General features: G+C 40.0%; 1 protein-coding gene across 12 annotated transcripts in view; it reads left to right on the top strand.

Moving 5' to 3' along the window:
- Positions 1–326: 326 nt before the first annotated feature.
- ST6GALNAC3 (ST6 N-acetylgalactosaminide alpha-2,6-sialyltransferase 3) overlaps positions 327–22,865 on the top strand; it is a 548,516-nt gene continuing 525,977 nt past the window's right edge. For 11 of the 12 annotated variants that reach the window (XM_031465411.2, XM_031465409.2, XM_064493440.1 and 8 more), the window contains exon 1: positions 327–497. In XM_031465411.2, the coding sequence (XP_031321271.1) occupies positions 480–497 (18 nt within the window). In that variant the 5' untranslated portion in view covers positions 327–479. The remainder of the gene's footprint in view (positions 498–22,865) is intronic. The other variant, XM_031465408.2, reaches the window with a different exon arrangement.

Below are 22,865 nucleotides of genomic sequence, written 5' to 3'. Positions count from 1 at the left end.
GCCTGTAGAGGGGTGATTCCAAACCTACTTAACTTTTAAAAGTGTGAAGTGTTTGCTAGGAGTTCTCTGATTTGTTAGAGGAGACCGAATTGAGGAGAAGAAAAGGCTGCTTTCTCTCCCCAGCGGGACGCAGATCCCAGCCTGCTGGTGAACGACTTTCTATACGTTGAACATTTCCACAAAAAAAGGAGAAAAGAAAGAGTAGCCAACACCGAGGGGCAGCCAGGGGCGCCAGGGACGGCACGTGACCCGGGGCGGGGCCTCGCGGGCCGCCAGCCAGTGGACGGGGCCGGGGCGGGGCCACCACTCGGGGGGCGGGGCCTGTGCCCGCGCAGCTCTCACCGCGGTCCCCTTATTTGGATCTGCGGGAATGTGGGCTGGAGCGGTGCTGCAGCGGTACCAGCCTCCAGCCTATCGCCGGGACTGCCCCTGACCCAGGCGCGCCCGCTGCTCGGTGGCAGGAGGGCCGGCGGAGCGCCATGGCCTGCATCCTGAAGGTAACGACTCGGATCTGTGGCTCAGACGCGTGGTTGGCTGCTAAGAGGCTCTTGCTGCTAAGAGGCGCGGAGTCAGCCGTGGTCCCACCGCATCCTCATCTCAGTTGTCTTTTCCTGGCATTGATCTTCTTTTTGTTCCTTTGGCAAATGCATATGGAGGGAGATTCTGAAACATGCAGCTGGCACAGCTTCTCTTCCCACCATTCCTGCCTGCTCGCGCCTGCTTTGAAGGAGCTGCAGACTGTTGGCTCCAGGGGAGAGCAGGGCTGTGTGCCGAATAATGGGGATGGCAGGGAGGGGAGGGGTTCTCTCGCGGGTCCCGCGGCTCCGTTGCCTGAGGCTTTTCTGCGGCCACGCAGAGGAGAGGCTGGGCATAGGTTATTGGTGCTGACGGGTATAGCGCTTTGAATGGGGGTGAGAATGAGCACAGGAGGGTTCTGATTTAATCATGTGAAGACAGAAACTTAGGAGTTTACAGGTAGTCCCTTAGGAATGAGTTTTCTGTGAGATCTGCTAACAATATATGCCAGTAGTTATACTTTGGAAAAGTTCACAGGAAGATGTATTTATTAGGAGAGAATCTTAAGCCTTGTTTTGCTCATAAATTTAAACAGACAAAATTATTTCACTCCCTATCAGAGTCTGCTCAGCCACCCCTTCTTTGTTGAGTTTTCTTTCTCCAAGTCTGCTTTATTAGCCTGGACTGAGCACCTTTCTGGGTTCACAGCCTTGTGGCACCAGGTGGGAGGACTTGGTATGAGTTCCTCTCTTGAGAACTTTTTACTCCACAGGGATAGTTTTGTTTGTTTGTTTGTTTTTGTTTTTCTGCACTACTGTTTCTGTTTGTGCCTAACCTGACTCCTAACTGCATGAGTCAAAAACTTTCGTAGCATAAAAGTTTCCTGGGCCTTGACTGGAGAATGCAAAGGCCTATTTGTTCGAAGTTTAGGGGGAGCTGTGTATAACAGAGGAAAACACTGAAATCACTTTTTCGTTGTTGTTGGGTTATTTTGAAAGAACATTTGTTTTTCTGTAGGATGATTTGAAGCCATCTACCTCTATATTAGTTATCTGAATCCTCTTCCAACATGCCTTGGTGTTAACGATGCAAATAAGAGACTAACCTCATAGAGTTTGTTTCCATTTCTAAGAGTGAAGGAGATCAGGTATTTCCTGTGACTTTTCTGAACTTCCTCTGTTTGGTTTTGAAACATTTTCTAGGACATAATGATAGCAAGATCAAAAGGAAATAACACACTGGCATTACAGTATGGGATTTTTACCTTGGGGACTCCGCAGAAGGAGTGAAATATGAATATGAGTCATCTCTACTATTTACTGTATTATTAGCTGAAAGGGAAGTTGAGGAGCATGACATTTATTGTTGGCTCTCTTCTTCCCTTTTGGTTTCTCCCCTGCCTCATCTTGTACATGTTCCAAACATTTTTAATACACATCCCACGCTTCACATGAATCTGATCCAATCTTTCCTTTCCAGCCCCTCTCACTGACCTCAGACATTTAGGGCATATCTGATTCCTCCTTGTTTTTTCTCCACTGAGACTAATCAGGGGTGCAGACAGGTAAATTGCAAAGAGCAAAAGGCTTTGGACTCAGACTTTGGTCTGAGTGCAGGCTCTGCCAAGAAATACCTGTGTGACCTCAGACAAGTTACTTAAGTGTCTTTGAGTCTCAGTTTTCTCAATATAAGATTAAAGTGATAGCACCACATGGTTGCTGTTGGGATGAAATAATATACGATATGGAAAATACTTGTGGCACAGGCATTCAATATATGCCATTTATTTCTGACATATAATAATAACTACAATTTAATTAGCCTTTACTATATCCTCAGCCCATTTCACATAACTTTTATTCTTACATAAAACCCTGCAAGGTGAGTATCACTGTTTAAAATCCCATTTTACAGATGAGGAAGCTGAGGCTCCTGAGTTTAAAAGATTCACCCAAAGGAACAGGATTAAGGACAGAGTGAGCCTGGATTTAGATCCAGATCTGCCATTCTTCTATGTATTTTAACTCTGTTCCCTGTACTTTCCTGGGTAATGACTTTCTAAGATGCCCTGATGCCATTCAGAGTTCTTACCATTTTGAGAAACAAAGTACCTGTGTGCAGTTGTATTCTTGATGGCCTGTGGTGGGCCTTTTCCCCTGAAAAGTCATGCATAGTGGAGTGGAGAGTCCAGAGACCTGGATTAAGTGCAAGCTTCGTCTCCTGTATATGATTTTAGACAGTCACTGCAACTTGAACCTCAATCTTCCCAAGTTGTAAAATGCCTGATAGGGTTTTGTGAGGGTAAAATGATACACAGTTGTTGTTCTATTTAATGAAACATTTTCTTTTTGCGGGGGGGTAGAGGTAATTAGGTTTATTTATTTAATTATTTTCTAATGGAGGTACTGGGGATTGAACCTAGGACCTTGTGCATTCTAAACATATGCTCTGCCACTTGAGCTATACCCTCCCCTCAGTGAAACATTTTCTGCCATGTACTGGCCCTGGACTTAGTGTTGGCGTCACAGGATGCATAAGCCATTGACTCCATTCTTAACTGGCTTAGTATGGAGATGGAAAAGTAAATGAATATTTATGTTACAATGTGAAGAATAATACAGATCTGTGGAAGACATAACAGAAGCATGGAAGGGGAGAGCAATGAGCCCTCTCATTGGGTAATCAAGGCAGGCTTCCCACTTATAATATTGGAGCTGTATTTTGGAGACCGAATAGGATTTACTGTGAAGAAGCTTGTGTTTTAGAAGGATAACTTTTGAGACAGAGTCAACTTTATTCTGTGGACAAAAACTAACCTCAACAAATTTTTGAGGTAGATCTTATTATCCATTTTTGCACGGAGAACCATATTCAATATCTTGTAACAACCCTTAATGAAAAAGAATATGAAAACAAATACATATATATATACACACACACACATACATGACTGGGACATTATGCTGTACACCAGAAACTGACACATTGTAACTGACTATACTTCAAAAAAAAAATAAATAAACCATAGAATTTGGAGGGGAAAAAAGTGTTTGAAATTTGATAGACAAAAAAGATATTTAATTTGTATTTATTTGGTTACTAGCGAAGTAAAACTTAAATTTATAGAAGCCGCTTGCTTTTCTTCTCTTGTAAATTACAGATACTTTAAAATCTTCTGTCATAAAACCTGTTTATATTTCCTTTTATGATTTCTGCCTTTGGTCAGGTACTTTTTGAGCACAGTGTCTTGTACAGCTTTGATATTTAACAAATATTTAGTGAGTTGTATTAAGGGTTTTATTTTTAAGTTTTTAATTTTTTTTTTTTTTTTGATATTCAGTACTGAAATGGATACTGAGGGAACATGTGGACACAAGACACTTGTGAATTATTTCTGCCTTGGAGAAGATAATGGTTTTGCCAGGTTAATGAGACTTGGGAACCTGAAGCAGTTAGACAGTAACACAGTGGGTGCAGAACTAAGCTACTCTTCTCTTCTCTAACAGTCACCTGCCCTTGTATAACATTTATCTTGATTGATGGGAAATTGGATGGATCAATTGGTTGGTATCAAGTTACGGACTTGGTGTCTTCTCATTTACTCTCCCCTCCTGCCCCAGACCTCATCCTTCACCATATTGTATCAGTTCTATCTGAGGGGAAAAAAATCTGCCCATTATTCTCTATCCTTATGCCCTCTGTCTTGTCCAGAACCTAGTATTTGATCTGTCTTTTGAAACAGCCTTCTTTCCTTCAGGGTCCTCATAATCTTGCCTATCTTCCACATCACTCTCAGAGTATTGTGCTAAAGTGCAGTGCTGATCAAGCCATTTGTAGGCTTAAATGCTTGTCTTGGCTCCCCAGCCCCTGTGGGATAAGCCCAGCTATTTAGCTTGGCATTCAAGTTCCTTTAGAATCTGGCCCCTGCCCACATATTTGGCTTCACCATCTCCTACTCTCTTACCCATGATCCAGACACTTATCTAAACATATCCCAAGTCTGTAGATGTAGTACCTCCTTTCCTGGCTTTGTGCCTACGTAGTATAGTATAGGGATTGAGATCCTGGGCTCTGATGTTGACTAATCTGTTCCAGCAGTGAAATATCTAAGCCTCAGTTTCCTCATCTGTGAAATGGGAGCAAAATGGTGCCTACTTCTTAAGGTTATGAGGAATAAATGAACTGATTTCTGGAGACTAGAACTTGGCATATAAGTCCTTGGTGGTTAGTAGCTATTAGTTGTTATTGTACGCACTGTATTCTGTATGGGAAATTCCCTCTGCTGTCATTGTTCCTCTGCTGACAGAGTTAAGCTTATCTTTCAGCTCCTGAGTCACATCTGCGGTCTAGCCTTCCCCTGCCTCTGCAACCTTCCTCTGTGGCCCCATGGTTTGGTTCTTGTCTGTGTTGCAACAGGTATTAGCCTGTATTGTTAGTTAGCTGTTTATATGCCCAATTTGTTTGTTTTACTACGAACTCATAAAGCACAGGGGCCTTTGGTATGTCAGTCAGCTAGTGTTTACTAAGCACATGTAAATGAATACTGTTCCTGCCCCTAAGTAGGATTACAAACTCAGTGAGAAGAAAGGTACACCGAGTGCTATGGGAGTATATGGATGATTGTGTTGGTAGTTACCTAATTGAATCTTGGGGGCAAAAAGGCCTTGTCTTATTCAACTTGATACCCATAACAAATAACCTGACTCTCAGTAGAGGGTTCCCTAAGTCTTGAATGTGTAAATGATGTAATTTTTTGAGATACCACTTATAGACCTGAGCCCTCCTCTATGAACAGCTAAATTCTTCATGGACATATCATGAGTTTTTCACTCTCACATATAGCAAGCAGATTAGAGTTTATTAGTTTGCTCCTTAAGTTTCTTCTCAGTTTGTTTCTTTTAGATCTATTACTGCTTCTCCTATAAAATCTGGAGCCAGTTTGAAATCTGGAGGGAGGGAAGAGAGAGAACTGGACTGGAAAGAAGAAAGAAGGAAAGTAGAAAAGTGTTTTATCTTTTGTTATGATCATTTTGATTCCCTTGGTTAATAGAAACAAACAAACAAAAAAAAGCAAAAGCAAAAAACAAACCCCCAACACCCATAACCACGATTTGTGGTTCTCAAACTGTGAGGTCTCCAAGGATTGGAAAACAATATGGCTTCACTGAGACTGGAAAGCCATAGAAACTTCACAGGTATGCAGATTGTAAACCTGAAACTCCAAGATAAGCCCAGCAAGTGGAACAGACAAGGCACTGTGTTTGATGAATCTGCTATGACATTTCTTTCTGCTGCCCTAAGAATGCTGAAGTCTCAGTAGTGGCCTGGCCTAATTTTCATGCTTACGGTGACTGAGCAAATGCTCTTGCAACTTCCATTAGCACACTTTGGGGAATGAGTTGACCATGTGAAAACACTGGTCTTCGGGGGAGCTGAGAACAATAGCAGCTGTAACAGTTGCTATTTACTGAACACCTAGAGCGTCCAGGCTGGGTCCTGTGCCCAGTGCTTTATGTATATCATCTCATGTAAACTTTTGTTACGAATGAAGATACTGAGGTTCACAGAAGCTGAGTAACTTATCCCAGGTCCTAAGGTGAGTGAGTGATGAAGGCTTTGGGTGGTGTTGTAGTGTGTCATCTTTTACCTTCAGTGCCGATTCGGTGAATGTTTGTCTGGGCTTTGAGTTTATTTCAGCATCCACTACCCAGGCAATACTCAGTCTAGACAGCTTCCTTACATCCTCTTGGTGAGGATTATTTTTTGCTATGCTGTTTTTATTTGTTCCTTCCTCAGAGCTTCCTTTGTGACAGAGGAACCAGAGGATATAGAGGGGCTGCAGAGACTGGGGAAATAAGAAGGTTCCAATTCTGCCTTGAACAATAATAGCCTTTTGACCCTGGGCAAGTCCTGTGATCACTCCCTCCCCTTCTCCTGAGAAACCCCCATGTCCCTTTGAAGGTGGGAGTGAAGGAGAGGAGTGGTACAGTGTTGGATTTACCCTTAAGCCAAACTTCAGGGCCCCTCCAAGGCTCTGGGAAGAGGCTCTGGCATTTCTGTGTTTATAATTTTATATTCATTTTCTTAAAGAGCCCCACATAAATTATAGAAGCTTCAGGCTGCCCAACCAGGATCACCCCCAGGGTGGTGCTGGAATCCAAAGGAGATAAAGCTCATGAATGCACTTTGCAAAGCAGAATGCACTGTATGCACATGGCAAAACTATTATCAGTGTTATTAACAATTAGATAACAGCTTGAATCAAGGAAACCTATCTTGGGGACTGGTGGGAGAAAGAAGGGTGTAGATTTGAGGAGAGCAGAGGAAGTCCATTAAGCTTTCCAGCCGATGACTGTGGAAAGTTATCATAGCTCCTTCCCAGGAGGAGACTTTTTATCTGTTTGTGAGAATTTCACACAGGCTTGTGCCTCAGGGCTGGGAATTGGGTGAGTTCGCTGTTTCTTGGATTCAGGGAAAGGTGGAGGAAGGCATTTTTCTAATTGGAGAGAGTAGATTTACAAGTACTACCAGCATCCCATTACAGAAAGCTGCAGTTAGCTCTCGGTTATTAAAAGGCTCATTATTCAATTTATGGATTATCCAGATTCTGTTAGTCCCTGGCCATTCTAATGTATACCTTTTACGCATTTTACTGCCAATTAGCACTTCCACCAGAGCCTGGAAAGGGAGAGGAGCTAAACCCCAAATTGGTTAATTCCCTTCCTTGTTAGCAGCTTTGTCAAGGTTTGTCAGCAAGAAGGTAGTTGAAGAAAATGGCTCAAATGAGGTGAAGAGAATATCTGTTCTTTCACAGTTGTGTTCTTTATTGCTCAACTCAGGAACTGAGAGTAAGCTCTGGTTCTGATTTTAAATTGATTTAAAGTCACTAAATCAGAGATCTTGGCCTAAGATATCCAGAGACTTCAAGAAACAGCAGCCTCAGGGTAGATAACATTCTCAGAGGGCCTTTTGCCCACAGCCCATGTGTCCAGGCTTCGCTCTCATTTCCTGTGTGATGCAGAGGGGTGGGGGCTCACAACATCTGGGTCTTGGGAAAGTGGGGGAAGTTAACTCCTAAAGAGATTGTTCAGGGGCCAGGAAGGACAGGTTCTTGTACTTAAGTCATTGTAATGTTTGTGTCAAAAAAAGTGTGTCTCTGCATGTACATAGTAGATATAAATCAAAATGTGCACCCACATCCATTCAATCATATCTTAATATTTATTTATTCAGGTCTGAAAAGTCTTGCATGTAAAATCCTTTTCTGGAAGAGGCTTCTCTCTAATTTCAAAGGCTCTTTCATTTCCTAGGAAAGTTATTAGGGGTGCATTTACCAGACACAAAAGAAAAAGTTCTTTGGTCAGTTATGAAAGCCCTGTTTGCATCTTGCTTGGAGAAGGTCACGATCTCAAGGGAGCTGGAAGTAAAATGTGTATGTCCTGCACTGGGAATGAGTCAGACTGTGGGATTAAAGTGTGCATGTGGAGCTCATCTTAGGTTTTAAGGATTGGAATGAGCAAAATGACTGTCCTGGGATGATTCCCCTCATTGGAACAAGTGGGATTACACACCTGCAGAGAGCAGGGCTTTAAGTCCTTGTATTGTTGGCCCCAACAATGTGCTTGATTCTAAAGAAAGAGAATTGAAAGTCTCTCTCTGTGAAGGGTTTGCCTTATCAACCAGGGAAAGTGGTAACCAGGAAAGAAGGGCTGTTTTGTAGGGCGTGGGCGGGAAGAGGACTGTAGTTTGCAGAGGTCTGAACTACACTGACTCTGAGTCCATGTCCAGCTTTGTGATGAATCTGAGTAATGACGATAATACCTTTATTCAATGCTCTGTAGCAGTGCTGTCCAGTAGAAATATAATGTGGGCCACTTTGGCAATTTTACATTTTCTAAGAGCCACTTAAAAAAAAAAAAAAAAAAAGAAAGCAAAAAGAAACAGGCAGAATTTAATAATATATTTGATTTAACCCAATATATCAAAAACATTTCCTTTTCAATATGTAACCAATATCAAATTATTAATGAACTCTTTATATTCTTTTTCCGTAAGTCTTCAAATTTCTGTGTATATTTTGCCCTTAGTGTATCTCAATTTGGATGCTAAATTTTCATCACAAATACTTGATCTGTATTTAGACTTTACAACATGTAGAGTTGAAAAAGTAGATCCACATTTGCAAATTGCTCCAAAGATGCTTACGGGTTTTCCAAGAGTTGCATGGAGTATCAGTTTTAAGATGTAATTTAAGTAAAATAAAATGAAATAAATGTGGTTCATCAGTCACACCAGCCATGTTTCAAGTCCTCAACAGCCAACTGTGGATAGTGGCTACTGTATTGGACAGTGTGTTCATTCAGGTATTCATCCTTAACACCATGCTAAACTTATAAGCCTCTTAGAGACTGCTAAACTTATAGACAATAACTGTTAGAGGCTGGGGGAAAGGATTACTTACTGGTTAGGGATCTGAAGGGGAGAACACCTCTTTTGGTCAGACTTTTGATGACCAAAAAAAAAAAAAAAAAAAAGCAAATGAAGAGTAAGTAATGAGTGCCAGACCCAGGGACACAGATCTGAACCTTTGATGAGCCCTTGATACTTCATCTGAAATGGAGTCCTAAGCTTTTCCATATCCTGAGCCCAGTTGGCACCCCCTCCAGATGTTGAGCAGCTGTGACTTCTCCCAGAGGAGTGCTGCTTTGGTCTCAGTGTGGTAGTGTGAACTCCTGGAGGCCTTGAGGTCAGAGACAGACTTTATACACTTTTATTTGTAAAGTTCCTTTGCTCCAAGAGAGTGGAACACATATGGCAGCAATTTAGACATCCAGAATAAACCACATGTCTTTTTTAAGTTGAGAGAGTAAGGTGATTGAAGTTCCTTTGTGCAGTTTTCTTATTTCTTCACTGTTTATTTGTGTCTCTAAATTCAACAGTATGCCAATAGACGTATGCCCAGTGGTGTTTAGAGCAAATCAGTTTGTAAACCTGCAGCTCTGCTTTGCTTGCCTGCACTTCTACGTTGCAGCTCTGTCCTGCTACACCTAGTTTTCCTTAATCATAGAGTGTTAGCATTTTTTCATGAGATGAACTTTTCATTATAATTATGACAGAAGGTGCCATTTGCTGAGTGCCTTCTCTCTGGCAGGCAGGCTGCCAGATATTTTACATATATTTGTTATCTCACGACAAGATTGCAGGATGGGCATTATTACTTTCATCTGACAGATAAAGAAACTGGTTCATATAGCTTCACAACTTTGCTAATGTCAGAATTCCTGACCATGGTCCGAAAACTAACAGCTCTTGGGCCAAATCCTGCTTGCCGTCTGTTTATGTAATAGCCCTCAAGTGAGATTGGTTTTTGCTTTTTAACATCATGGAAACAAACAAACAAAAAAAAAATCAAAAGATTCATGATGTGAAAATGAAATTCCAATATAAGTGTCCCTAAATAAAGTTTTACTGGAATACAGCCATTCTTGTTCATTTCTTAATGTCTTTGTGTGCTTTCATGCTGTAGTGGCAGAGTTAGAGGTTATCATGTAGACTGTCTGGCCTGCAAAGGCTGAAATATTTACTGTCTCTTTACAGATAAAGTGTGTCACCACTTATGCTGGACTGTTGAGTTCTTAGTATAGACTATAAGAGCCAGGGTCAGGGGTGGTGGGGGTACTTATACCTGGGGCTGTACACCGTGAATGTCGGAGATATTTGGTGAGTATGGAGCCAAGCACTCTATGTGGAAGAGAAGACTGAAGCCTGGAGAGGATAAAGAACTCCCCAAAGCCACATAGTGGGACTGGAATTCAGACTCCAAAGCCTGGTCCCTAAGTCTGTTGCTTCTCACAGATAAGCTGACCACAGTGCTGCTCAACTTGGACTGCATCAGAACCCCTTGAAGGGCTTGTTTCACCAGAGATTGATAAACCCCACCCTCAGGGTTTATGATTCTGTAGGTCTGGGCTGGGGTCCAAGAATTTGCATTTCTGACAAGTCCCCGGGTGATGCTGGTGATGCCTATCTGTGGTCCAACCACACATCAAATAGCCCTGCAGTACTACATCTTGCTCAATAGCTGCTCAGTTATGGAAGGCTCCAAACCCAAGTATACCCAACAAAAACTGGCTCGAAATTTAAGTCAATTTAGAGATTTAAGTCAAGTACGTTCTAATTAGCTTTTTAGGCATTGTAACCATTTGGTTTCTGCTTCCATTGTTCTCATTAAACCCCAAGCTTTCTGATGCCCTGGGGCTCAGGCCACTAAGAGCGTTGAAATGCATGTGCCTTCCTGCCTGACAGCAAGGGGTTGGGTCTGAAATGAACTTGCCACTGGTGGCATCCCTCCTGTGTTTCTGGTAACTCTGTTTCTTTCAAGTCAGTTTCAGAATCAGTTTATGATGATTTATAAACCCAGAATTTAGTTCCTGCTGACAGTATGTCAAACCCTTTCTCACTCTGTCCTCCACCCCACCCCGCCCCCATTTCTCTGCAGGCAAACAAGGAGATCTGGGGGTGCAAGAAACAGCTTCTGTAGTCAGATTATACTGTCTTTGGTCATGGAAGTTAATGCATTAGTGCTAGAGTTCACTGTCTTAATTATAAACTTAGTCTCATATTTAAAAACTCATTATTTAAGGATTAGGGGTGGGGAGAATGATGCCTGGTGAAAGATGATAGCTTTTTTTTTTTCATGTTGATGATTCATAGCCTTATTTAGGATTTTAATAAGTAACAAAAAGTATTGGAAACTGCTGATCTAATCTGTGTATAGGCTCATATCGGCATAAAAAAGAAAATAAATCTCTGAAGTTTTCCCTTTTGCTTTCTCCTGACTCTCTATTTCTGTGCCTTTATTGTGGAGCCCTTTTCTGATTTCCCGCCTTCATCTTTGGCCTCCCAGCCCTTCCCCAGCACAGGTGTTGTGTTTTTTTATTTTATTTTTTTTAAAAATTGAAGTACAATTACAATGTGTCAATTTCTGGTGTACAGCACAATGTCCCAGTCATACATATACATACATATATGGGTTTTCATGTTTTTTTTTCATTAAAGGTTATTACAAGATGTTGAACATAGTTCCCTGTGCTATACAAAAGAAACTTTTTTTAACCTATTTTTATATATAGTGACTAACATTTGTAAATCTCAAACTCCCAAATTTATCCATTCTCACCCCCTTTCCCTGGTAATCATAAGATTGTGTACTATATCTGCAAGTCTGTTTCTGTTTTGTAGATGAGTTCATAGTGTCCTCTTTTTTTTTTTTTTTAAGCTTCCAGATATGAGTGATATCATATGGTATTTTTCTTTCTCTTTCTGGCTTACTTTACTTCGGATGACGATCTCTAGGCCCATCCATGTTGCTGCAAAGGCATTATTTTATTCTTTTTTATGGCAGAGTACAAATGCAGGTGTTGCAGAGATCATTAGCTAGTCCCGTCATCCCTTGGTATCCAGGTATCCACATACCCACTGGGGATTGGTTCCACTACCCCTGCCGATCGATGCCAAAATCTGAGGATGCTCGAGTCCCTTTTATAGAATGGCGTAGTATTTGCACATAACCTCTGCACATCCTTCCATATACTTTAAATCACCTCTAGATTACTTATAACTAATACAATGTACATTTTATGTAGATAGTTGTAAATACAATGTAAATAGTTGCCAGCATGTGGCAAATTCAAGTTCTGCTTTGGGAAACTTTCTGGATTTTATTTTTTATTATTATTATTTTAAAATTTTTGATCCGCGGCCAGCGGAACCCACAAACTGCGGAACCCACGATCAGCGGAACCCGCAGACAGCCGAACCCGGGGACGGCCTAACCCACGGTCCGCTGGCCGTATGTGCAGAGAACCGTAATCGCAGCCCTGTTGCACAGCTCTGTTGCCCAGCAGGTAGAGCACGCGTTTGCAGAGTCCCAGGATATAAGCCATTCCATTAGGAATTTTCCTCTGGGAAATGTGAGTCTTTTCTTCTCCTGGTTTATATATAAAATTAGTGGTGTGGCGGTTCACGACAGCCCATGGAGGTCGTCCCTCACGCGTCGGCCGTGGCCTAGAGGCTGCCTTTACTACTACTCGCGTTTGCTCTTTTATTGTTGACCTTCTCAGCCTTGTGGTCCTTTCTTTCTCCCCATCTCTGGGAGAAAATTCATTCCCCAGCAGCATGTACCTGCACCAGTGCCACCTTATGCCTGTTTCCTTATTTATTTTTCCTTACATTCTTAACGTTGGGAGTAAGAGAATCTCACCCCTACCTTGGTTTATGTCAATTATTTGTTCCTTGGCTGGTTTAATGTTCACTTAATTCAGCCACGCTGCTTAACCCTGGCAGCCTGGTTGATGGCTTGAGCTGAGCCAGAATGAGACTTCTAAATTGTTGGTGAGTTAGAGTTAGTTTTTCTGTCACCCATATGGGACCTTTAGTATTAAAATCTTACTTAAAGAAATACCACTTTAGACTTCTGTATTGGTAAAGAAATTTCACTTTAGACTTCTGTTTTTGGAACAATTGAAATTCACTGTATATTCTTCCAGGTTTGTATAGGTTAAAGGGGTCTGTGTTCGACCTTAACCACCCCCTCCGCCACCCCCCCTTATCTTAGGAAATAGAGCTTGTGAAGAGAACGTTTATTAGCAAGCCTTTAAAGAGAATCCAAGTATCATGGGTGAGAGGAGGGGTAAAGGGAATGCAGATAAAAAAGAAGCTGAAGATTTAATTCTTTTCTAAGGGAAATTTGGGTCTGTATGAATAATAATAGTAATTGTAATGATAGCTTACATTTACTGAGTGATTATAGCTACTGTGTTGGGGCTTTACAGTTTTGTATTATCTCATTTAATCCTTACAAGCTCTTAAAATAGGTACTATTATAAATTCCCATATAAGTAAGGAAATTGCAGCTTAGAGAGGTTTCTTAGAGAGACTAAGTAACCTCTTCAAGGTCATACAACTATTAAAGGAGAAGGCAGTATTTGAACCCAGGAGTTAGGCCAAAGAAAATATTTCTATAGTCATATGTGGACAAATCTATTTATAACTTGCCCACAATAATATAATAGCTTTGATGATAAAATGATACCAGTAAGCATTTTCTGGGTACTTTATGGTAGATACTGTATTTCAAGCATATACATGATTTCCTTTAATAGTCAACAATCCTATTAGAAAAATAGTATTGTTACTGTATCTGTTTTACCTGGGAGGAAGTGCTGAGGCTTGCAGAAAACTCTAATTCTTTGTCCAAGATCCCGTGGCTAGTGAGTAGAAAATTTGTGTGACCCTTTTATCTTATAATTATTGTTTTTAGCCAACATACTATATGCAATAAGGACCGGGCACACTATTTTCAGTACTTTAAATTTTTAACTCATTTAGTCCATATTTTTCAGATAAGGAAACCAGGGCACAGAGTAGTTAAGATCACCAAACTCTTTTTGGCAGAGGTTAGATTTGAACCCGGCAGTTTAGCTTTGGTGTCTGTATATGTAATGGCCATGCACAAGGCCACAAACCCTCCCCCTGCTTTGGTGTTTTACCTGCAAGTGCAGAGAATCCCTTAGGACTATTGAAATCCATTTCAATATCAAATCAACCCACTTCAGAGGAGCTTGTGGAGATTAGAAGAAAAATTGCTTGATTTTTGACTTAAGGTAAACTGAATTAAAAAATGAGTTCTTTTGAATTTTTTCCTTTTTAATACCTTTGAAGAATTTCAAATCAGATACATTTAGAAGATCCACTTAGGTCAAGTTGAACTTGGTGGAATTAATTCTCTGTGGAAGGGAAATTAGCATTTGAGTACGAGCCTATCATTCTGACTTGGTGGGGAAGGCCAGGCAGTTTTCCTCTTGACTGATCTCCCTGCTCTCCCCTTCTCCACTTGTCCCCCTGGATAACTCCATTGGAAAGCCAAAGTGATCTTTTAAAAAGTAAATCAGATCATTTCAGCTTCTTGTCTAAACCTTTTGGTGGCTTTCCATTTCACTTTGGATGAAAACTAAATTTTTCAAGGCTCCTAATGCTCATGATCTTGCTTCAACTTATTCTTGAGAAGTCATCTTCTGCATCTTGGTCCTCTGCTCATTTTCATTCCATCCAGTTCTTGGGCCATGCCAGGTTCCTTCCTGCTTCAGAGCCTTTGAGCTGCTGTTGCCTTACCTGCTCTACTTTGCCCCCAGGTTCTTTGTGAGGCTATTTCTTCCTACCCTTCGTGTCCCAAATTCAAGTTTACTGCCTCAGAGAGGTCTTTGCTGATTATGCCAATGAAATATAACTCTTCCTGATAGTCCCTATTATGCTTCTCTGTTTATTATGCACATAGCACTTTCTTAATGTGTGATTATGTGTGTATTTGTTTGTTTACTTGTCAGTCAAAAGACTGAAAGTGCAGAAATCATGTTTTTGTTTGTTTATCACTGTGTACCTATCATTGTATAGTATAGTCAACAAACAAATGATTTAATGAATTAATTTCAGACAAAAAGAAATAGTAGGTGCAAAGATATTGTGGCATGAGGGAACAGATTATTTTGGGGAACAGTGAAAAGCTGTGGATGGCTGTTGCTGAACTGGTTTTTGGGAGCTGGAGGAGATGATATAGTTGGAATCAGATCATAAAGGATCATATAGGTCCTACCAAATAGCATTGGATTTTATCCTTTAGAAATGGGGAAACACTAATAGGATTTAAACAGATTATTAAATATAGTAGAGACATTAGGTTAGAGAGAAGAATATTCTATTGTGTTATTGTTTTTTTAAGAGTAGTTGGAGTCCTTGGATTGACTCTGATCATTGTCTTTTATATTTGGAAATTACTTGTCCCAATTATGATTTTGCTACAATGATTGCATAGGCAGAATTTCAGATAGAATGCTGGAAATTAAAATGTGCTGAAGATGTAAGTGTCCCTGTTTACAGCTGAGCTTGATGTTTTATCTATCAAATAAGGATGAGCCAATAATAAAATGAAATTAAGCATTTTATACAAATAAGTTATTGGTTGTTCAGGTTGATGAACTTTCTGTTTAAGGAAGAAATCATACATTTAGACATTATCTCTTTGGCTCTTTAGATGATACATTGCAGACTTTAGGCTCTGTGTGGTAGAGCTAACTCACGTTCAGTTCACAGTATTGCTCTTAAGGAGAATGCTAGGTAGTTCTGCCCTACCAGTCATTATATAGCAACTGTCTTCCACCCCTGCCTTGGAAGGACAATAATATTGTCCTTGCAGCATTTATTGTTTACTGAGAACCTGCTATGTGACAAGCACTGAGCTAATCATCTTACATTATGTGGGTAAAACTTTATTTCATCTGTTTGAGGAGAAGTTATTCCCATTTTACAGATGGAGGAACAGGCTCGGGGAAGTTGAGTAAATCTCCCAAGTAAGTAGTGGAGTAAGGGAATTCAATCCAGATCCGTCTGACTCAAAATGCCCTGCTTTGAATCTGAACCCTCTGCTATCCTACCTCTGTAGAGGAGAGAATCATATAGGACTATTAAAATGAACTAAACATAACTACACTTTAAAGGAGCTTATGAAAATGATCTTGATCAGAGTTAAACTGAATATAAAAATATCAAGGAATTCCAAAAGCATTTTTCTTTTGATTTGAAGAACTTTTAAACTAGTTTACACTTCAGCAGACATTTTGTTTAACCTGCTTAACTCAATTCAGCCCTAAGATGAGCAGATACTTGAACAGAATCTTGATGGATAAGCAAGAATGTTATAAGGCTAACCAATCAGAATGGCTATATTGTGTCCATCTCCTGGGCTTCCCACCACAATCTACTCTTCTTCACTCATCATTCTGGAATTAGTTCTTGGCACAGCAGCCAGAAGGAACTTTTAAAAATTTGTGTAAGATCATCTCATTTTCTTGCCTAACCAGTCATAGTCTAGGAGAAAACATTTGCAAATCATATGTCTGATTGGTTAGTATCCAAAATATGTAAAGAACTCATGCAACTCAATAGTAAAACAAATGAACAAAAACAAAAATAATCAATCCAATTAAAAAATGGGTAGAGTATCTGAATAGATATTTTTCCAAAGAAGTCATATAGATGACCAACAGGTACATAAAAAGGTGCTCAACATCACTAATCATCAGGGAAATGCAAATCAAAGCAGTAATAAGATATCACCCCATACCTGTTAGAATGGCTGTTATCAAAAAGACAAGAAATAACAAGTGTTGGTGAGGATGTGGAAAAAGGGAACCCTTGTGGACTCTTGGTGGGAATGTAAATTGGTACAGTTACCATGGAAAACAGTATGGAGGTTCCTCAAAAAATTAAAAATAGAACTACCATATGATCCAGTAGTCCATTTCTGGGTATTTATCCATGTAAAATGCAAATACTTACTCAAAAAGATATCTGTACCCCCATGCTCATTGCAGCATTATTCACAATAGCCAAGACATGAAAACAAGCTAAGTGTCCATTGACAGATGAATGAATAAAGAATATGTATACACACACACACGTGAATATTATTCAGCCAGAAAAAGAAAGAAATTCTGCCATTTTCAACAGCCTGGATGGACCTTGAGGACATCATGCTAAGTGAAATAAGCCAGACAAAAGAAGACAAATAGCATATGATCTTACTTATAAGTGGAATCCAAAAAACAAAACAAAACTGAACTCATAGATACAGAGAACAGATGGGTGGTTGCTAGAGGCAGAGGGTAGAGGATGGAGAAATGAGTAAAAGGTGGTCAAAAGGTACAAACTTATAGTTATAAAGTAAGTGAGATATAGGGATGATTACATCATGGTGACTGAAGTTAATTATACAGTATCATATATTTGCAAGTTGTTAAGAGAGTAGATTTTAAAAGTTTTCATCATAAGAGAAATATTGTAACTGTGTGGAGATGTATGTTAACTAGACTTGTGATCATTTTGCATCATATACACATATTGAATCATTGTATTGTACACCTGAAACTAATATAATACGATCGGTTTATTATATCTCAATAGAACTTACATAAAGATGACCTGATTCCCTTGCCTAGCTGGTCAGTGGATTCCCTTTCATTTGGAATGAATCATAATCTTTTCATCATGACTCCACGGGTCTGTAGGACCTGTTCCTGTCTCCCTCTCCACCTCCAAGGTACTCAGCCGTACCCTCTTTGTTCTAGTTACTTTTAGGCTCTAGACCTGAATCAGGACATTGGCAGTGAATGGTGGGTAGTTCTGTTTGCCTGGAGCTTATGGGAAATTAGGTAGCTGAAGCAATTTGGAATTGACCTTGTCCAAAGAACATCTTTGGAATATTTTGGATAATGGAACACTTTTAAGATATTTTAAGCACAAGACTAAATGTAGTGGGGCCATTGAGCTGAGGAGTAGAATATCTTACTGTCTTGTTGACTTTTTGGAGTGTTCAGTGTCCTTGGATTGACTCTGGTCATTTTCCTTTGTATTTGGAAAGTGCTTGTTCAAAATATGGTAGCCTTAATGATCACACAGCCAGAATTTCTATCAGAAGACTGTAAGTTAGAACTGGGCAGTGTCATTTCTCTCCTTGGGTGTGATAGAGTCAGTTACGTTTAAGATATGTGTTCCTTGAAGTCAAGAAGCTGGGCTGGGGTCTTGTACTGGCTCCAGTTTGTATGTCCTCCGTAACGTCTGTAAAATTTAGATAAGCAAATACATCAATCTGTTTGAAAGTGCTAATAAAGTAAAATATTACTGGCAAATAAAGCTATTACTATAGGTGTTGGCAATCCTAAGTTTAGAAGCAAGCTTTTGAGCCCTTGGATCATTGAATGCACCATTCAGGTTCTTTCTGTTATGGATGAACAGTTAGTGCTTGTAATCTTAAACTGTAATTTTGGATGAGTGAGGTACTTCTGGCCCATTGCCCATTAAATGCCTGCTGTTTCCTGGGCCTGACTTAGAGTGTGGTTCCATATGACTGCCCTTGAGGCACCTCTTTATACAGCAGTACCAAGCTCCAGACCTCAAGCTAAGCACCACATATGTGTATGTCACTTAAAGCTTCAACAGCCCTGTGACTCTTTTGTAATCTCCCTGTGAGTTTGAATTGTTAATGCGGAAATGTGACTTTAGGGAAATTAAGTGCTTGAAGTTAAAGAGTTAGTGAATCTAGGGCTAGAGAATCCAACACAGATCTGACTCCAAAACCCACGCTCTTAACCCCAGCCCTGGCCTAGACATAAGATTGTCCTATAGACAGGTCAGAATGGTAGGGAGGAACAGAGGGAGCTCTCCATTCCTGTGGACCTTAAATCAAAATATCTCCTGAGCCATTTTGTCTGAAATCCATCTTTCTGTCTTGGGTTTAATTTCTCTGATTAGAGATACTTTATTTTGCCTAATAGAATTTTTTTCAGTAAATATTGCAGGCATCAGTCTTTTGTAAACTCAATCAGAGTTAAGTAAAGAAGTTTGCTATTTAAAGAACCTTGTGGTTTATCCCTTGGTAAAGAATTGTTTTGTAATTGAATATTAATGCCTTAGTTATTGTGTTTCATAACCTGACTTTCAAAAAAGTAACAATGGCAAAAGCTAGTATTTTTTGGTATGTATCAGATTGTCTTATAAGCATTTTTTAAATGGGAGGTTTTTTGTTTTTTGGGGTTTTTTTTGGGTTGTATTCCCTTTATTTATTAATTTTTTAAATTGAAGTACAGTCAGTTTACAATGTTGTATCAATTTCTTGTGTACAGGATAATGCTTCAATCATACATGAACATACATATATTTGTTTTTATATTCTTTTTCATCATAAGTTACTACAAGATATTGAATACAGTTCCCTATACTATACTATATGAACTTGTTTATTATTTATATATATATATGTATATATATATAAAGTATCTGCTATTCTCAAACTCCCAACTTATCCCTTCCCACCCCCTTCCCTGATTGGTAACCATAAGTTTGTTTTCTATGTCTGTGAGTCATTTTCTGTTTTGTAAGTTTGTTTGTCTTTTTTTTTTTTTTTTGATTCCACATATGAGTGATATCATATGGTATTTTTCTTTCTCTTTCTGGCTTACTTCACTTAGAATGACAATCTCCAGGTCCATCCATGTTGCTGCACAAGGCATTATTTTATTCTTTTTAATGGCTGAATGTATTCCATTGTATAAATATACCACAATTTCTTTATTCAGTCATCTGTCGATGGACATTTAGGTTGTTTCCATGTCTTGGCTATTGTAAATAGTACTGCTATGAACACTGGGGTGCGTGTATCTTTTTGGATTGGAGTCCCCTCTGGATATGTACCCAGGAGTGGCATTGCTGGATCCTATGGTAAGTCTGTTTTTAGTTTTTTGAGGAATCTCCATACTGTATTCCATAGTGCCTGCACCAAACTACATTCCTACCAACAGTGTAGGATGGTTCTTTGGGAGTTTCTAATTTGATCCTCACAACAACTCTGTGAGATGGGTGCTATTATTGGGTCCATTTTACAGAGGAGGAAACTGAGATACAGAGAGGGTAGATGAAAGGACAGCTTCATGGCATGCAACATGTGTGATCATACAACCCCATGCTCAGAAAGGCCTACACTTGTTTTTATGTTCTGCAGTTGCTGTCTGAAAAGTCTTCATCCTTTTGAACACGGGGCCCACATTTTTATTTTACATGGGGTCCTGCGAATTATGTAGCTGGTCCTGCCTAGATGGACTGTCCAAGGTCACTCAGTGGTGAAGAGGTAGTCGGCATTCAAATCCAGACTGCTGGCCTTAAGCTTATACAATTTCATTTACATTCTCCAGTTTCCCATGTCTCATATTCTTTTTTTCAAAATTTTTAAAAAAATTTATTTATTTTAAACATTTTTTAAATTGTTATAGTCATTTTACAATGTTGTGTCAAATTCCAGTGTAGAGCACAATTTTTCAGTTATACATGAACATACATATATTCATTGTCACTTTTTTTTTTTTTTTTGCTGTGAGCTACCACAAGATCTTGTATATATTTTCCTGTGCTGTACAGTATAATCTTGTTTATCCATCTGTCAGTATCTATAAATTTTGAACTCCCAGCCTGTCCCTTCCCACCCCCATCCCCCTTGGCAACCACAAGTTTGTATTCTATGTCTGAGTCTGTTTCTGTTCTTTTTTTTCTTTCTTTCTTTTTTTTTTTTTTTTTGATTCTACATATGAGTGATCTCATGTGGTATTTTTCTTTCTCTTTCTGGCTTACTTCACTTAGAATGCCATGTCTCATATTCTTAAAGTATGGTCCTTCCACCTTCTTTTTCTTTGGACCTGTCTTTAGAAGCAGGTGGTTTGACTCATCTTTGTTGAATTCTTTGGATTTGAGCTTTGCTTGTTGGGCTGAATGTCTGATACATACAATTTCCCAATTAGATTTTTAGGAGAGCAGTAGGGAAGATTTGAAGATAGGCCAAGAATTGTACATCCTTGTCATAGTGAAAAATCATAACCCCCAAACAAACAGGAATAACATGAAAATGTTGCAACATATTTGTTTAATACAACTTTCCTAGGGAAAAAAAGAAAAAAGAAAAAGAAAGCCCCAGTACATATGAAAGGAAGGCAGTCCCTCAGCACCGCTTATCTGCATGCAGTGCTTTGTGGACTGGCGACACTTGATTACCACATACAGTTTTATGGTCTGTTTTATGAGAAGCTGCTTTTTAGCCTTTCATGGATTACTGTGAAGGGAAATAGAGAAAGACAGAAGAGGATTTTCATCACTTTGGCAAAAATTATCCCTCCATGGTCTATGCCTAGAACCCGAGACTACCTGAGTTCCCTTTCTCAGCATTTCCTGAGAACTTTCTTTGAAGAGGTAGAGGCCAGCAAGACATCAGAGCTTGAAGATTGTAGAAAGAGTGACACAGTGTCATCACTACAGGGGACTTGGGGCTCTCAGAGATGCAGGCATTGGCCACAGGAGCCCCAGGAAAGCAGCTGACAAAGTTAAGGGGAGTCTAGGAAACTTGAGGAAATTATACAGGTAGAGAAGTAAGAGAGTGTTCCAGACAGAGGAATAGAAAGAATGAAAGCATAGAGGTGAGGGAGAAAATGGTCAGGGTGAACTGTGAGTATTTGGCCCTGGCTGAAGTGTTGGAGGTGATGTTGGAGAGGTAGGTAGGGACCAAATACTGAAGAACTTTGTATGCTAAGTTAAGGGGTGTGGATTTATAGCCCAGGGTATTAGGGAAGATAATGATAATAGCCAACATTTACTGAGGGCTTCTCCATAAATTACAAATATCCATGTGGTCCCTGGTCATATACATACCTCTTTGAGTGATGTGTATGCACACTCAGTGGTCATTTTTAGTACGTGAGGTCAGTAGGACTCAGGTCAGTCGGGTCCTCACTTTACCATTTGCAGCCCTGGGATCTGGGGGCAGGCAGCAGACATTTTTGAACCTTTCTTTCCCTGTCTCTAAATTGAGCATAGTAATCAAATCTGCTTCACTGATTGTTGGCAGGAACATTTTGAAGTAAGGTATATGTACTTTGTATAGATAAAGTTTATTGTGTAAGTTGTCTCCAGTGTAGGAAATTTAATTTGCTCCTTGTACTTTGTTTTGTATTATTCATGGCAACTTTCTATATTGATTCAAAGCTGAGGAGTTCTAGAGACTGTGGTTAGTTAGTTGCCTTTTACAAAGACTGGGTGATTCACTGCCAGAATGGAGGGTGGGGAGGATAACAGTTTCCTCCAGGCAGTGGGTCAGACATCTCACCAGGTGTGATCTTGGGCCATCACTTAACCTCTCTGAGCTGCAGTTTCCTCCTGGAAAATGAAGACAGAGCTGAATACTTGTAAGGACTGTTGTGTAGAAGATTAAATGAGATATTTGATGTAAAGTGCTTGACACATAGCAACTGTTCAATAAATGATTACTATTATAATTTTTATTCCTGGAAGAAAAGAGTTAGTATATCGGTGCTGAGTGTTAGAAGATTGGGGGCACAGAGCATAGGAGGTGTTTATATATTTTCCTTTCTTTTCTCTCAGTTGTCCGCCCCGCCCTCCCATCTCCAATCTTTTTCTCCCCTCAAGGCAGAATGAAATTGGATGTCTTGTAAACGTGGTGCAGTCTTTGCCTTAGTGTGCTCAGACATGCCCTTCTAACCTCTGACAAATGAATCAAAACACGAACAGCCGAGGGTGGTTGGTTGAATTTTCTAACTTTTCATCCCCTTATGAGTGGGGATAGTGCCAACTCTGCCTGGCGAACTCAGCTCAGACAGACTGGAGGGGCTGGCCCCACTGGGAGAGGGCTTGGTTACCTACGAAACGTTTACCTATGCTGATGACAAAGGGGCTGTCACCAC

Source organism: Camelus dromedarius, chromosome 14, assembly GCF_036321535.1.
Source record: "Camelus dromedarius isolate mCamDro1 chromosome 14, mCamDro1.pat, whole genome shotgun sequence".
In the NCBI taxonomy this organism is placed as follows: domain Eukaryota; kingdom Metazoa; phylum Chordata; class Mammalia; order Artiodactyla; family Camelidae; genus Camelus; species Camelus dromedarius.
The sequence above is the reverse complement of the archived record's forward strand: the minus strand, read 5'-3'. Positions and strand labels throughout refer to the sequence as shown.